The following is a 17,808-nucleotide window of genomic DNA, read 5'->3' as shown; positions in this document are numbered from 1 at the left end:
CCTACCTCCCTTACCTGCTTTATCGACCCCCTCCTCGTACCCCACTGTGAAGGTCTCATCTTTTCCATTTTCCAGTCAAAGACATCTATGTCCGTTGGTGCTTTAATCCCTGAAACGCGCTACAGTCAAGGGGGTTTTAAAGTAGCCCAACCTTGATCCAACATGTCTGTGAACATTTGGCCAATCTCCCTGCTCACTGTCATCTGTACAGTGGTTGAGAAACATGTTGAAAGACATCTTTCAGAATTTCTGGAGTCCAACTCTTTATCGCACCACATGCAAACTGGCAGAGGACGATGAAGCCAAGAGGAGATTGGACCAAGGGGCCACAGTTGCTATTGTACTCATGGACTTGACTGCTGTTTTTGACACCGTGGACCATCCCTCACTTTTGGAACAAATTAGCAGGGACGGCGATTCTGGCAAAGCCCTGGATTGGGTGAGATCCTTTTTGAATTAGAGTGCCTTCCAGGTCTTTGTCAAAGGCTGCCATTCAATGTCCTTCCAGTCACCTGTAGCGTGCCGCAGGGATCTTAGTTCAGCCCCACGTTATTCAACGTGTACCTGCAACCGCTGGCCGATGTTTCCGGCCCACCCCCCCAAGTTGTTGACAAAGCTATAAAACATCTGGGGTGTGGCTTGATAAAACCTTGAATATGGAAACCCAGTCCAGTAAATATTCAGCCAGTAGTTATGCGATCCTGTGCATGTTACTAAAACATCTGCCTCTTCTCCCACAGACGGTGAGGAGGCTATTAGTTCAGGCCTTGGTCCTCTACTGCCAGGTCTACAGCAACTCACCGTATCTGGGCACGCTTTTGCCAGTCACTCGGAAACTATAAGTGGTGCCAAATTGCTGTAGCATGCATCTCACTTGGAATTCCCAGACATGAGTCAGCCAGAAAGGGTTTGAAAATCTTCACTGGCTACTGGTCACTCATGGACACAAATTAAAATTTCTATGTATATCCCACAAGCTGCTAAATGCACATGGACCCTCATCTACATCAACTGGTTACCCCTCACAGTACAAATTGGCCACTCAGATTCCCTCATCCACATTTAACTTTCATGCCCTTAGTTATAAGAGCTATCAGAGAAGGTCGATCTTTGAGTTTCACGGTAGCGAAGCGTTGGAAGTCCCTGGCCTTATCCATCCACTCTATTGGAAGACCCTTAAGACCTGCCTCTTCAAGAACTAGCAGATTGATTACGAGAATGGCAGTCATTCACCCCTGTACTCGCAGTTGCACAGTGGTGGTGGTCCAGCAGCCGCCAAATTATGAGGGCCTTTTAGGAAATGGCGCAGTGCAGAAGGCCTAAACAATATGCAATGCTAGACCGCCGCGATCTGTCGAGCATATTATGAGTTTCCCCACCGCCAGCCTTTTCAATGCAGCGATCTAGCCTTGCATAGTATATAGACCCTCTGCACTGCTTATGACGTCACATATTACATCACTCATGATATGGTCAGTGATGACATCACTGTCACTGATGACATCATACACAGAACCACTCACACACCCACTCACACCCCTATACAACCTCTAAGGTTTTTGAATGTTATTACCTAACTATAATGTCACTGTAACTTTTATTTTTTGAGTGAATTTATTCCTAGTTGTAACCTGTAATCTTTGAGAGTGAATGTGTGAGTGAGTGCAAGAGTGTCTCAGTGGGTGCGTGACGGAGTGCTTGAGTGTCTCAATAGGACTGTAAGTGGATGCACGAGAGCCTGGGTGGTCTGTGAGTGGGTGTCTGTATCTGGGTGGATCTGTGAGTGGGTGCATTAGTGTCTGAATTGGTCTGTGAATGTCTGTGTGAGTGACTGTATGGGTATTTGTGGAGGTGCATGAGTGTCTGAGTACATCTGTGAGTGGGTGTGTGAGAGGGCCTATCAGTGTGTGTGTGTGTGTGTTTGGGTGTGTGAGTTTCTGTGTGGGTGTGTCAGTGCCTGTGTGAGTGACTCAGCCACAAAAGAACCACACCTGGCCTTTCATCCAACAAGAGTCCACAGTTTTGCTTACATTATCGAGTTTTGCAACTCCCAAATTGCGATTTTTAGCTCCTCGCAATTAGCGAGTAGCAAAATGAAATGTATTAATGTGTGTCAGATAAATTTACAACTCCCAATGGGTTTGCAAATTACCTACCTCATTAATATGCACGAGGTAGGTCCCAATTTGCGATCCATTGGGAATGACCTGTAATCACTGAGATGGTGTCCCGCTGGGGGCAGCAGACCACCATGTCTGTGATAGGCTTTTAAATAAAGCATATTTTTCTGAAATGCAGCCATTTTCCTTAAATGAAAAAGGGATGCATTTAAAAGTTAAAAGGTAAAAGTTTTCTTTTCATTTTTTAAAAGTAGTGGTCCTGGTAAGTAAGTAAGTAAGTAGGTAAACTTTATTGTACAGTTAATTAAAACCATTACAAACAATTTCCATTTTTACGCAGTTTGAAGCTAAAAAAGAGAGGACAACAAAGTACAATAATAGCAGTGGTCCGTGATACAAATGCCTGCTCCTAAAAAATGTTGATGCCCACATTAACAAAGGGGAAGTGGTCACAGAGTAGGTAAAATATACATTTTTTGCGACCACATTACGGTTGCAAAACATTCATACATGCCAGTGTGAGTCGCTAGCAGGAAGGGACGCTCTTGAAACACAGCTTCCTGATAGCGACACACAAACCCTATTTTGCGAGTCGTAATAGGTTACTGACTCACAAAATAGGGTTGCTATATTGCAAAAGCTGTTTTAGCAGTCACAAATGGCTCAATTCACCATTTGCAACAGCTAAAAATGGTTGTACATCTGGCCCCCTGTGTGCATTTGGCAATGTGATTGTTCCTTATGCGTCTTTATCCAGAAATCTGTGATGACATGAATCCTGCCATAGAGAGGATAACGGGACTACAAGAGGTAAATCTCCACCAAACAACGATACTACCTCTTATCTATCTGAAGTAAGTGCTACTTTGTTTTTTGGAGATGTCCTCAATTCCCTCCTGCAGAAGTGCCTTTTCAGCAGCACGCACTGAGCTGTTGGAAATGCAGCTCCCTGCATGCAGAAGCAATAAGACAGGGAAAGAAATGAAAGGTCAGCTTCCTGCAACTGGGAGCTGTTTGACAGCTTCTGCTTGCTGTAGTCACAGAGTTTGCTTTTTCTTTGCGAGAGCTGCACAAGCAAAGAGGGATGTGCCGGGGGTGGGCACTCTGGAACATAACAGGAGCAGACTTTGGGAATTTGCAGTCCCCTGGGCTATATATGGCTCCAGCCGGGGGTCCCCCTTCTTTCAATTTCAAGGGCCTGCACTGGGGAGTTGGTGGTCCTTGGGTTCGATAATGGCCTGGGAGAATGGCTGCATGGCCCCCAACCGAGTAAAAAAATAAAGAAAGCCGTGAGAAGTGGTGGTCCCTGGGCCGTATATGGTGCAGGAGGGGTCCCCCTTCTCCTTTCAATACCAACATAGGACCCAGGGTGGAAGCGGACCCCAAAGCCCTTTCGGCCAATGTAGGGAGTGTGTGTGACCCCCTCCTCCTTTTTTCAGTCGAGCTCTGGGGAGGAGGGTTCCCTGGAGCTCTTGTTGCCTCAAGAGGAGAGCCACCAAGCCCTCCTCCTTTTCTATGAAAATATCGGCCGGTCCCATGAAGGTGGTGGTACCCAGGGCCGCGATTGGCCTTCAGGAGGAGGGCCATGTGTATTTTAAAGTAAGCCCCCGGGACCTGGCCCATTTGAGTGCTTTCATAAAAACAAGAGCAGGGGCATGCCCTTGTTTTTTCTAATTTCAATCAGATTCACAGATCTGCTGTGATTTTTGGCAAAATTTAAAAAATACTTTTTGCCTTGGCGGGGTTCTTCTTGACCAGAGTGGTTAGGGTATTTCTACCCTACCTGCTTTTCTGCATTTTTGTAAAGAATTCTAGGGTCTCAGCTGAAGCCGAGTCCCAAGTTGCGGAGCCTTTGCGTCTCTAGATATACAAATCGGGATTTCTCTAAATATCTCTAAAACTATTAAATGGACAACACTCTTTTTATGGCAAGAGCTAGCTTTCTGCCAAATTTAATGTAATTCCGTCCAGCAGTTTGGACTGTAGTCATGTTCAAAATCCCTTTGGGAATTAACAGGGGAAACTAATTTTTTTTGTTGCCCCTGTTTTTCTCTGCCCCATTTAACGGACCACCCCAAAACTTTCCATGCATATTAGATTTGACATGTTTTACATATTTTATAATTACTGGCACACATTTTTGGGATAAAGTTTGTAAACATTCGGCAACAAAGTCATAGGTAAGTCGAAAAATGTTTTTCCTATGGAAACATGGTCCTAACTATACCTATCTACTGGCAACCGTCAATGTAGAGAGAGAGAGAGAAATTAAATACAATTATTTTTTAATGGTGTAGACCCCTCCACCCCCTTTTGGAAATTACTTGACATTCAAATATTTATCTAAAAACACACTTACCAACCAATTCCCTTACCTGCCACTAACACACCATTATCGCCTCGGACTTCTATACTTGCCTAAACCCTAATACACCCCGTAGCCACCTATGTCTTCACCCACACCTAAAAACACTTTTAGCACCCTATTCCCTTACCCACCCCTAAAACCTAAAAGCACTCTTACCACCCTATACCCTTACTCACCCCTAATCCCTAAAGTCACCCTTGCCACCCTAGTCTCTTATCCTAACGAGCATTTGCAATGCAATAGGCCTCACATTTGCAAAGGTTAGAGCTGTTGACATTATAAGTGACAATGCCTTTTACCTATGTGTTTTGGTTCAGAATGTAGTGGATGTATGTGGTGTTTAGTGGAGGTATGTGGAATGTACTTGCATTTTTAGTTATGGAATTGTGTGGGGTGGAATTGTATTTATATTGTATTGGGTAATGTGTAATTATGTGTAGTGCTGAGTGGTATGTGCAGTGTTACTTTGTTGTGTGGTGCAGAATTGTGTGCCACTTAAATTGTGTTGTTTGTCAAATTAAGTGGGTGGTTTGCTGTGGTATTATGTGGCATGGTTTTGAATTATGTTGCAGGTTGCAAGGTTGAATTATTGTAATTATGTGTCTTGGAATTGGGTGTATATATGTGCTGTGTAAATATGTTGTGTGAAATGTAGGTTGGAGTGTAATTATGAGTAGTGGAATTATGTGGATGTGAATTGTGTTGTAATTAAATGTTTTAGAGTAAACTGGAATTATATACCGGAGTGTTATTATGTGAATTGGAATTTTGTTACATAGAGCAAAGTTGAATTATGTGTAATTTTTTCTATTGGTTTGTAATTATGTGGCATGGAGTGGAATTATTTGGATTTAAGTAGAATGTTACTGTGTATTATGGAGTGGCATGGAGTAGAGTGGAATTATGTTGCGTGCTGTTTAATTAAAACATGTGCATTTTATTAAAGTGGTGTTGAATGTTTGTTGTTGAATTGTGTGGTCTTGAGAGCGTTATGTGTAGTGGACAATTGTGGCATGGTGTACAGTGGAAATATGTAGAAATCTCAATGAGAACAGCGAACACATCTCAAATTATGAATTAAATATGGAAGCACATAAAAAGAGCATATTGACTCTACAAATGAAAAGCTGATGCTCCAGCAGCTTGGGTGATTTATGAGTAACAGAAACAACGGTTCCAGCGGAAAGTTAGGTCCCCGTGTGAGTATTCCCTTTTCCTCACTCACTTTACCGGTGTCTCACTTATTCCACTGTCTCACGAGGCTGAACAATCGCCATCAGATTATCCCCATTTCTCTTGGTCATGACGAGAGCCAGCACTGTAAAAGGGTCAAAACGCCGTCAAGTGTATTTGAAAGCGAACAAGTTTAACAGCTCTGACTATTGTACACAGAAGCTGGAATCATTACTAAGTTAATCTTTGGTCACCTTTTTAAAAAATTGTGGAAACCAAGCTGTCCACATTACATGTTTTTCACTGTTTGTTTTATGGTTCCATTTCACTTGGGGACACAAAAGCACTCTTGTTTTTTCTTGGTCTGTGTATACAATCTGATAAAAAAAAATATATTTGAACATTTAGGGCCTTATTTATGAAGGCCTTGCGCCGCCGGTGCATCACTTTTTCCCATTTTAAAAGTGACGCACCGGCGGCGCAAGGCCTTCATAAATAAGGCCCTTAGTCTGTAACGCCCTCTTTCTTTCTGGCATCACCTTATCCCGTTTTTGTGATTGCGATTGTGCATTTGATTATTATTATAGATTAACCTAACTTTCCGTTGGAACCGTTGTTTTTGTTACACATGGCATACCCTGGTTCCTAGTGAGTAGGGTGCCACTTATTCGGGCCCGGGCTGGCCATGGCGGGCACCGGGCAATTCCCTGGTGCACCGCACGGGTGGGGGCCGGTTTTGTGCCTCTGGGGGCCGTTTATGTTACAGGGCCGTTTTTGCAGCATAGCTGCAAAATCGTCCCTGTAACAAAAACGGCAGAAAACCGGCCCTGGCAAAGAGCTCGGCGGTACCCCCAACCCCCCGCGGGGGCGGGTGGGGGGAGCCGAGCACTTTGCCAGGGCCGGTTTTCGTTCCCAGTCCTGCCCTGCACTTATTCTTGTTTTTGCCTGGGTGATTTATGATGCTCAAGGTCTGCCATGGCATCCTTGGCCATAGCAACCAAATCTTGTGAAGTAGAGAAAAGTACAGCACACAGCCAGCAACAGAATGCCCCAGTTAATAAAAGGCACACATTTATCAAAATAATTCCCATATGAGGGCGCCAACACAAGTGTGCCTTGCTTGTAAGCCACGTTCGCAGCAAACTGGTATTCATGAAAAGTGCCTCTCAAAATCCTAACGGAGCTCAAATGACTCTTTAAATGACAGTACTTTAAGTAAGAGTTGCCACTGTGGAAATCAAACAATACAGTCAAAGAAGTTTCATGGCACTCAGTGCTGCTGTAAATAAAGTAGCACAGAGGATCAATGTGCCTGCTACAAAAAATGGAAATTAAAGATATGTATTTTATATAGCTACATCAGTACTGCCTGGTGGGGGCAATCCGCCCGACATCCACACTCGTTAGTATGGCGGGGGGGGACCGTCCGCCGCTTTTCCACCCCGGTTGCCTTGCGACTGGAGCAGAAAAGGAATAATATGGTGTTGGTGTCTATCAGACACCGCCAGCCATATTATGATGGGCATTTTCATGCGGTCTTCACTTTGGGGGCCCCCTGCGGGCCCCCAAAGTGAAGGAGGGGTGGGGGTGCACACGGAGGGGTACCTGTGGTACCCCCCTGCACTTGCATATACAATGCGGTAGGCACCGCGCGGTGCCTGCGGCATTGTGTATGCTAATTCATACATGCCCTTATGGCATTGTGGAGGGCGGTGCAGAGAGCACCGCCTGCCACAATGTTATAAATGCAGGATGCAGCCGCCACTGTGGCGGCCGCATCCTAATACCACCCACGGGACCCCCGCCCTTATGGTGGGCGGTCCCGAGTCCCAATAGGATGGCGGGCAGACTTAGTCCGCCCGTCATCCTATTGACCCCCCAAGATTGTTGCATCCGGTGCCACCAATACTGAAGTGGGCCACGTGCAGAATACAAAAGTGAACTGGGCCAGAGTCGCCCTTCTTGCTTGCCACATTTAATCCCTCATGCTCTCAGATCAGTGTCAGATTACAAACGATAACACAATTGAACTCTCACTAAAATATTTTGTGAGGACACCGCCCCCCTTCTGCGGAAGCCTGCCTGTTCCTACCTCCCCTGAACGGAAGCCTGCTCCTGTTTGAAGCCGCGCCTCGCCGGACCCGCTACGCGGGTCCCGCTTCGCGGTTGCGGTGCAGCAAACGGAAAAAGCACTAGCCTCACCGGCAGGGCTGCGAGCGAGAGCGGGGGACTCCGAGGACCAGGAGCCCCCGCGCGCCCATTGACCAGCTGGGCTGCTCTCCCTGCCGGTCCCGCCCACCCTTCTCCAACATCAAAAAGGGCTGTGGACTGGCGCTTGGTGGAATACCTGTGGAGCTGTGAGGACACCGCCCCCCTTCTGCGGAAGCCTGCCTGTTCCTACCTCCCCTGAACGGAAGCCTGCTCCTGTTTGAAGCCGCGCCTCGCCGGACCCACTACGCGGGTCCCGCTTCGCGGTTGCGGTGCAGCAAAAGGAAAAAGCACTAGCCTCACCGGCAGGGCTGCGAGCTAGAGCGGGGGACTCCGAGGACCAGGAGCCCCCACGCGCCCATTGACCAGCTGGGCTGCTCTCCCTGCCGGTCCCGCCCACCCTTCTCCAACATCAAAAAGGGCTGTGGACTGGCGCTTGGTGGAATACCTGTGGAGCTGTGAGGACACCGCCCCCTTTCTGCGGAAGCCTGCCTGTTCCTACCTCCCCTGAACGGAAGCCTGCTCCTGTTTGAAGCCGCGCCTCGCCGGACCCGCTACGCGGGTCCCGCTTCGCGGTTGCGGTGCAGCAAAAGGAAAAAGCACTAGCCTCACCGGCAGGGCTGCGAGCGAGAGCGGGGGACTCCGAGGACCAGGAGCCCCCGCGCGCCCATTGACCAGCTGGGCTGCTCTCCCTGCCGGTCCCGCCCACCCTTCTCCAACATCAAAAAGGGCTGTGGACTGGCGCTTGGTGGAATACCTGTGGAGCTGTGAGGACACCGCCCCCCTTCTGCGGAAGCCTGCCTGTTCCTACCTCCCCTGAACGGAAGCCTGCTCCTGTTTGAAGCCGTGCCTCGCCGGACCCGCTACGCGGGTCCCGCTTCGCGGTTGCGGTGCAGCAAAAGGAAAAAGCACTAGCCTCACCGGCAGGGCTGCGAGCGAGAGCGGGGGACTCCGAGGACCAGGAGCCCCCGCGCGCCCATTGACCAGCTGGGCTGCTCTCCCTGCCGGTCCCGCCCACCCTTAATTACCCATTAGAACCGCTACCTAGAGGAAGTAGTCCCCCCCGCTGCGCGGGAGCGCGCGGGAGGGCGCCGGGAGAAGCCCGGGACAAGGGCGGGACCGTCTGTGGCCGTCCGGGGCCGCAGGAGGCTGGGCTGGGCCACCCCTCTTTCCTCACCTGATACTACGTAATCTCTGTCAACGGAGGACTCGAATACGGAGATGCCCTCACCAGCACTTTGTGAAACCCCTTCAAGGGTGGGGGGAACCAACTCAGGCACATTGGACAATTATTTTAAATCCTCCAAAGGGGATGGGGGCAAAGAAAACTCCTTGGAGAGGCGTAGGGCGGAGCGTCGCCGCTCTATCGAATCCATGGGGAGCAGGCCCCTTACTGACATAATCCCGTATCCTACTTCCCAAGAGGATGGCACTGCAACTGATAGGCAAAATCTACTAACACCAGAGGACTTTCCTCTATTATTAAGGGAGACCTCGAACACCCCTGGTATCCTGCCCGAAAAGACTATAGAGATCGCCCCATCCACATCATCCCAAATGGCAGTGGATTTGGTTACCCAAACCCCCCCGGGGAATAAAAACAAGAAAAACAAGCCAAAGCAAAGTGTCATGGTGGAGTTGCATGGCCCTCCACCTAGCAAACGTAGAAGAAAGACAAGGGGGGGACAGGGGAAATCTAAACTATTCCATTTAGATTTTGGCGAAAAAACTCAAAACTGTACCCTCCCTAGGCAGGGACAACGACATGGCGCCTATTGAGATCCCCCCCAATGATATCAGTTCTAACACGGCCACTACCATTAGTGATCCAGCGGCTAATACGTCTAATCCAGTACCTTCTCCTACATCTCTGGGGAGTATTGAATTCTTACTTCGCTCACTTTTACAGCCCATTAGTGAAAGCCTGAAAAAGGTGGAGATAAGGCTTACCATCTTAGAGGCAACTCTTACTACCTTGAACACCTTAGTTAGTAAGCAAACCAAATGTACGGGGTCCAATCCTCTCATAGCCAATCCTCTGAGAACTGGAGTTGAGCAGGGTATTACCAAAGCCCCTTCTCAGGGTATACCCACTGCCCCCCCCTTGCGGCCGCTTATGGCCATTCAAGTTCCGGCCCCACGAAACAACTCAATTAATAGGCCTCTTGAACCACTACACACTGTCCCCCATAGCTCTCAGACAGGGACTAATTCTGACCTTTCCCAAGCTGATAACACTTCCTCTCCCCCTCCGGCCCAACTCGCCCCAAGACCTCGGAGGCCGGACTTGCCGCCAGAAGCCAATAGGCTCACGGTGGTGCTAGCAGGGGCCCCTCAATTACAAAGAGGAGAAAATGAAGACTTCCAATCCCTGAAGAAAAAAGTCATCAAATGGCTGAATTGGAACCGACCCCTGCCACCACGATTCAATAATGAGATTATCATGGTCAGAAGGGTCCCCTGGCTAGGGAAGACGAGGAAATCAATAATAGGGGATTGTATTTTGGTAACCTTTAAAGACCCGGGCACTGTTCTGCACATCTGCGAAGGGGTAAATCGCTCGCTGGATTCTACTATCCAAACCCTGCCAGTATCCTTTTTCTTTCCCCCAATTCGCATGCATTACGATCAACAGCATGAAGAGTGGACAAGGGTGGAACGCAGACACAGGCATACAGATCATGCCCGATGACCAAATTTCCAATTACCTGACACACCCTATTTTCACTTTAATCGCTTCAACTGCCTGAATGGTTTGGATGGGGTTGACTGACTGTCAACTAGCAACCCTGTGACTCTGGCGATTGGCTCTCCAACACACCCCCATCCATCCGCCCCCACTGATGGCAATGTTCTTGAACATTTGATTGACCCAGAACCTGCAACCGTCCCCGTTCATCTTTCTGGCACGACACCCGGCACCCCAGGACTTTTGAGACTAATATGGTGGAATGTCGCCGGATTGGCCAACAAATTGACCGATCCCGACTGGGCGAACTACATTGAGACTGGAGACGTTTGCATGTTCCAGGAAACCTGGGCAAGAGAAGACCATGGGCATCAAGGTTTCCAGTCATTTTTCATTCCAGCTAGGTGGGAGGGTAAAGGACGCCCGTCAGGCGGGCTCACAACATGGGTTGCTTGTCATCTAGGCTGTAAGGCTACACGGTTATCAGTCAGCTCTGACGACATTCTTGCGGTCTCACTATCCTGGCCAAATCAAGCTAAACTTGTTCTAATCAACATCTATTCCAGGCCTGTGGGAATTGCCAAGGAATCGCCGACCATAGCTGAACTTACGAACTATTTAACCGAGCTACCGAGGGACTCATTCTACCTGGTGGGAGGGGATTTTAACTCTCATTTTGAGCCACTACCAGGTCTTTTAGAGGGATTCCCATCAGAAGAAGAGGCTAGATGGGCGGTGCCCGCGGTTGAAGCTCCCCCCCCGAGGGCATGGACCCCACTTGCATTACAAGTCACAGCCCTCACCCTAAGGTTCGGACTTAGAGCCTGTAATGGGCGAATGAGATCTGACATACCCAGCAGAACCACCTACAATAGGGTGGGAAGAGAGTCTCGCTTGGATTATGTCATGGCCCAAGTAGAGAAGTGGTCAACCATTCGAGACTTTAGGGTAATGGAAAGGGTAGACAGTGATCACAATGCACTAGAGCTCGACCTAGCCCACCCTGACCTTCAGACTCCAATGACCGCTCTGGAGGGGAGCAAACCTGCGCTTCTCCTGGAAAACAGCAGGAGAAGAATCAGGTGGGAGCATTTGGTTGCAAGTGAGAAGAAACTTCCCATGCTTTACGAGGGAATAATTCCAATATTGGAAACTGTGGGGAGTTTGGAGGCGGAGGTGAATAACAAAGATGCCCAGGTTAAACTAGGTAAGGCTCACGAGGACCTCATAAAAGTAGCGGGCCCTATCCTCTTTAGTAATACACGGAAACCAAGTAGGGGGCAGCATTGTAAGTTCTCATGGTACAACCAAGCATGAAGAAGGGCAAAAGGGGAACTTGTCAGATCCCTCAAGGAGGGTCTAGGGGGGGACATTTTAAGAGAAAGAAGACGGGCTTATAAGAAACTTGCTGCCCATGCCAAAGCTGAATGGGAGGAAAATAAGTGGGAAGAACTCACTAAGGCCCTAGCAACGAAAGATCAGCGACTGTTCTGGAGGATAGTGAGTGGGGGGTCGGAAAATCTCCAAAGGGCAATTGAGCCAAACATTGCTCCAGAGGTTTGGCAGGCACATTTTCAGTCCCTATACAGCTCTGAACCAGGAGAATTAATCTCTGACACCGGGGCTGGCTGGCCAGACTATGAAGGGGATTTAATAACACTGGGCGAGGTTACGGCTGTTATAGCCGGACTTTCCTCGGGAAAGGCGCCGGGACTGGATGGCCTGCCCGGAGACCTGTTTAAACAGGAACCTATTGTTTGGGCCCCCTATCTTGCTGCTCTTTTTAATGCAGTGCTCAGTGGCATGGAAATTCCTAGTACTTGGCTGGGGGCGGAGGTGGTGCCCATCTTTAAAAAGGGGTCGCCTCTCCTCCCAGTCAATTACAGACCCATTAGTTTAATCGATGTTGCGCAGAAACTGTTCGGCAGGGTTCTGCTGAACCGGCTTCAGGACTGGGCAGAGGAGGTGGGTGCCCTCAGTCCCTACCAGGCAGGATTCAGGAAGGGGGTTTCCACAGTGGACCAGGTTTTTAGACTAAACATTATTTACTGGAGGACAGCAATACTCGAGGGCGGCAGTCTCTATACCATCTTTGTGGACCTACGGGCCGCATTCGATCTGGTCCCCAGGGGGAAACTCTGGAGCGTCCTGGCAGAGATGGGCATTCCCCCGGACATCCTATTAATCCTGCAGAGGCTGCATTACAACAATTATGCCCGAGTGAGGTGTGGAAGGTCCGGGGAGCTTACTGAAAGGTTCCCCGTTGACCGGGGGGTAAGGCAGGGTTGCGTGCTAGCTCCGACCCTGTTCTGCCTCTTCGTCAATGGGGTAATCGCCCACTTGAATGCCACTGACTATACCGACGCTCCCAAATTGAATGGCAACAGGGTGCTTGCAATAATGTTTGCAGATGACACCCTGCTGCTATCTAAAACCCCTATGGGGATACAGAGGATCCTCGACTCATTTGTGACCTTCTGCACCGACAGGGGGTTGGAAATTAACGCGACCAAAACAAAGTTCATGGTTTTGAACCCGAGCCAAAAACTGCGTCCGAACCCGATTCTAGGAGCAGTACGGCTCGAGAGAGTATCCACCTTCGAATATCTTGGTGTGACTCTTAACGAAACCATGTCCTGGGGATCCCATCAGAGTAGGGCAAACCTTAAACTGACACAAACTACCGGGGGTATTGCCCGGATGATGATTGGTTCTTTATACCGCCCGCTGGGGTCACTAATCCAGATATATAAGGCCCAGGCCAGGGGAGCGACATTGTACGGGGCTGAACTTTGGGGACACACATCATGCCGCAGTCTGTCACTAACAGAAAACAATTTTATTAGGCAGATAGCCGCACTCCCGCCCAGCACCCCGCTCCTTCCCCTAAGGCTTGATCTAGGTCTACGACCAATAGCCGAAGAAATAGGTCTGAGACCCATAGCCTTCTGGCGTAGGCTGTGGAGTAGTAACAATCTTGCTGCCTACAGGGCGGAGTTGCTGGAATTATTGACCCATCCAAAAGCGCTCCGCATCCCGTGGATAAAACACATCCAAAACATTTGCATGGAACTAGGGCTATCCGACTTATGGTATGATCCACCCAGCGCCGTAACAAATATCTCCAAAAGATCTCTGGCTAATGCATACTTTGAACAAAAACGAGCGAGGGCCCTAGACAGCCAGGCCGAAGGGTCACTATCGTCGGCATTTGTACAAAGCAAGAACCTATATAGGTTTGAGGGGGTCCTGGATGCCATTTCCCCAGTGCTGGCCAGAAAGCTCTTCCTCTAATGGAGATACGGTACGCTGCCATTTCGATCATTTACTAGTTCCTGGTCATCACCCCCTTCCACTAAGCAGTGTCCGGCCTGTGATGCCACGGAGGAAACTGATCTACATGTGGCTTTTTTCTGCCCAGCCTATAAGGTTGCAAGGAAATATTGGCTGTTGCCACTGATAAGAAATATGGGCTGCAGGGAATATGCACCAATGTACAGGATTTTAAAATCTGATGTTTCAGGCACAACTGTGTTTGCTCTGGCTAAATACCTTACTAATGTCTGGCATACTCGTAATCGCATTTTAAAGACCCCGGTTTCCCCCTAATTTTAAGACTCATAGCTTTTAATGCATTTTAGTATATTATTCCAATGTTTTATATTGTAAATGCACTGATTCTTATTTTGTATATGTGTATTGTGTATCTTTTATGGCCAAATGGCCGAAATAAAGATTGGAAGAAGAAAATATTTTGTTTTATCAAACAACAAAGCAAGAGCTTGGCATGCAACCGAAGCAATGTATCTAATATTGCAGAAAAAACTCCACTAATCAGCTGGCAATAGGCTGAAAAAAGACACCATTAAGACACACACAACGATTTTGCCTGCAGTCTCCTTAGGCAACATTTTAACATAATTTTACAGCTCTTAAGGTAATAATATCAATGATGCCCCACACTATCACAAGTCAAAAGAGAGAGGATTGCACAATTAATGAAATATATATAATGGCATTTAGTAAAATTTATAATTTTTTGCACATTACTCATGCAACATGATGCGTTGCATCATTCAATGCAGTATACTGTGTTTCTGAGACTGTTTATGAATGTTTTCAAGCTACAAATAATTGTACAGAGATGTGAGAAGAATACTGCCAAGCAACATTAGATTTATTCGGTGAGAGGTGATGGACTTTTTGTTTGATCTTTTTTTTTTCCTTTATTGATTGTTTTGTGTTAGAATTTGGAAAAAACTTCAGTAAATAGAGCTTTCTAATTAGGAATTTCTCAGAACATCTTCAGATAAGAAACAAAGGAGCATATATACAAGCCCCTATAGCCATTACAGCGTCACTTTCTTTGACATTGTGGTGGCGATAGGGACTTTGCCTTATTTACACGGCAGTGTTAAGCCACTTAAGGTCGATTAATGCTGCCTTGTAAATAAAGCCCCCCGTTCACACTTTGCTTAGCGTTAAAGGGGTGGGCAGTAGGTGTTGAGGTGGGCATTTCACAGCTGCACCCATTGTTTAAGAAGCTGTGTTTGACTCTGCCCCGTATTTACAAGGGTAGCGTATATAGGAGGCAGCGCCAAAATTGAGACCAGAAAAAACCTGGTCTTAAGTGTGCGAAAGCCGTTGGGTGGGTTGTGTGTATATGGCTGCTACACATAGGACCAGATGCAGAGTTTCAGGTTACTTACAAACACGCTGTTGCCTTCATCTGTAAGGTGCACTCTATTATTTCGATAAACTCCATGCATGTCAAAGAGCAGATTGTTGTTATAAATGCAGCCCATAAAATGGTCAATGAGATATGCAGAAACAGTTTTATTAACATGTTTCCAGGCTTTGTCATTTGGATTGTGTTTGGACTCAATGTCTGAGCATACCCTGCCAACTTATGGCGAACAAAGCGATACAAAAGGGGGTGGTGATGGACGGAGCATCTGAACCAATCAAACACTCACACCCAGTCAAAAGATCTGGGTTTAATGGGAACAGTCCAGCCCGAACTGCCCATCCCTCAACACCCCCTTTTGTACTGCCTTGTTTGCCATAAGTGTGGCAGGGTATGCTCAGACGTGAGTCCTTTGCTCACTTTGCCACTGGATTCAAGCAAGCCGGGCTGAAGACGGCTGTAATGCCAGACACCGGTCCCCGGAAGCTTGTTTCCGGTCCAGGGAAGACATGGCTTGGCAGTTCGGGCTGGACTGTTCCCATGAGGCACAGCGTCAGACTGATTTGCATATGGCCATGTCTGAACTGGGGTGGCAGAGTGGGCTAAAGAACGGTGATGGATCAAACCCAGATCTGTTGACTGGGTGTGAGTGTTTGATTGGTTCAGATGCTCCGTCCATCACCACCCCCTTTTGTACCGCTGGCTCACTAGTAGGCTTGAATGTATATGACATACCACTTTACTAGGGACCTATAGGTAAATTGAATATGCAAATCAGGTGTAATCAGGTGTAAAACAATTTTACTGTGTTTTACAGATAGAGCACATGCATGTTAGCATTGGTTAGCAGGGGTAAACTACACAAATCCCCAAAGCCAACAAAATTCAATTCAACAAAATAGGAGGGTGAAGAGAAACGGTTTGGGAGGAGACCATCCTAAGGGCTGACAGGTCTCCCAAATATGTTATCACAAAATCAGCATATTCTACATTTTATGAGTTCCTTAATAAAATGTCACCTGTGTTCAGATCTTCTCTAGTGAATTAGTATAATTCCACTGTTTTTACTTCATTTACCATCACAAACTGCTCTTGTTCCAAAATTCTACCATCTTATTCAAAAGGAATATTCATTCCCCTAGGAAACTGTGATTGAGGATTAACACAAATGTACTTCTATGTCAGTTGAATTGCTCTTTACTTTTCAAACCAGTGCTATTATTGTCATGTTAAAACAACTTCAATCATTGTTAATAATAATGGATCCATTTTCTCTTCTATCCTCTTAGATGATGTACAGAGCAAAGTCTATTTGTTTAGACAACAAAACTGATGGCCCAGGATTTATCCTTCTTGGTTTCCAGATTCTGCCTGAGCTGAAGCTTTTCCTCTTCCTCATTTTCCTGTTGATTTACTCATTAACAGTGGTCGGGAACATCTTAATACTGGTTACAGTGTCTGCTAACAACAGCCTCCACTCTCCCATGTACTTCTTCTTGGGAAATTTGTCATTTTTGGAAATCTGGTACACAACAAACACCGTGCCCACCATGCTGGGTGGGTTTTTATCAGGCAATATCACACTTTCTCTTGCTTGTTGTGTCATTCAGTTAAATATATTTGGTTGGCTTGCAATTACTGAGTGCTTCCTCTTGACGTTGATGGCTTATGATCGATATATGGCCATTTGTTACCCACTGCATTACAGTAAGTTCATGAGCCAAAGACTTTGCCTAGTCCTTGTCCAATGTACCTGGGCAGCTGGATTTTTAATTGCAATGATTACAAGCATTTTGATTTACCAGTTGAATTTCCCAGCTCACAATCGGATTGACCACTTCTTTTGCGATAATATGCCTCTTTTAAAATCTTCATGCTCAGATATCTACATAGCTGAGATGTTTTGTGTTGTTGTATCATTCACTGTCACACCCATTCCTTTTCTGTTAATTGTTGTCTCATATGTGTATATTATTGTTGCCATCATAAGAATACCTTCAGCTACAGGGAGACAAAAGGCTTTCTCCACCTGCAGCTCCCACCTCCTTGTAGTTGCCATGTACTTTGGGACTTTAATAGCTTTATATGTGGCACCATCAACTGGTTATTCCCTCAATATAAACAAAGCGTTGTCCTTGCTGTACACTGTGGCCACACCAATGCTCAACCCAGTTATATACACCTTGAGGAACAAGGACATCCAGGGCGCCATGAAAATCACTTTCCAAATAATTTGTAGCCGTCATGGAGATGGCCCATCCCAACTTGTATTTTGTCACGCAAAAACAACATTCTAAGGAAGGAGGTGTTGACACATCCAGAAAGCATCTCTTCTAGTTACTATTTTATGATATATGATCCATTTGCAAAGCACTCTCTTCTGCATAGAACACCAGCTGACCTGCATGCACACAGAGCAACAAAGAAGAGACAGCAGAAACCACCAGAAAGGAGCCAACACCAGTAATGGAAGGATGATGGCATTAAAGGACCATGATGAAAACATATGGAACATGTGGCCTTTAAAGTAATTGAATCATATACTCAAGGTGACTTGCAGCTA

General features: G+C 47.1%; 1 protein-coding gene across 1 annotated transcript; it reads left to right on the top strand.

Moving 5' to 3' along the window:
• Positions 1-223: 223 nt before the first annotated feature.
• LOC144798215 (olfactory receptor 11A1-like) lies at positions 224-17,542 on the top strand. Its single transcript, XM_078668963.1, has 2 exons — positions 224-439; positions 16,535-17,542. Exons 1-2 carry the CDS (start codon positions 224-226, stop codon positions 17,540-17,542), a joined length of 1,224 nt encoding a protein of 407 aa, XP_078525089.1.
• Positions 17,543-17,808: the final 266 nt, after the last annotated feature.

This window comes from Lissotriton helveticus, chromosome 12, assembly GCF_964261635.1.
Source record: "Lissotriton helveticus chromosome 12, aLisHel1.1, whole genome shotgun sequence".
Lineage (NCBI taxonomy): Eukaryota > Metazoa > Chordata > Amphibia > Caudata > Salamandridae > Lissotriton > Lissotriton helveticus.
Note: the sequence above shows the minus strand (reverse complement) of the source record. Positions and strands in the feature narration are given on the sequence as shown.

What these genes read in the sequence shown, in the direction of transcription:
- LOC144798215 (XM_078668963.1), top strand. Translation starts at nt 224, where the DNA reads ATGTTGAAAGACATCTTTCAGAATTTCTGGAGTCCAACTCTTTATCGC. An exon ending in CTGGCAAAGCCCTGGATTGG is followed by an intron (nt 440 to 16,534) that starts GTGAGATCCTTT and finishes CTATCCTCTTAG; the next exon opens with ATGATGTACAGAGCAAAGTC.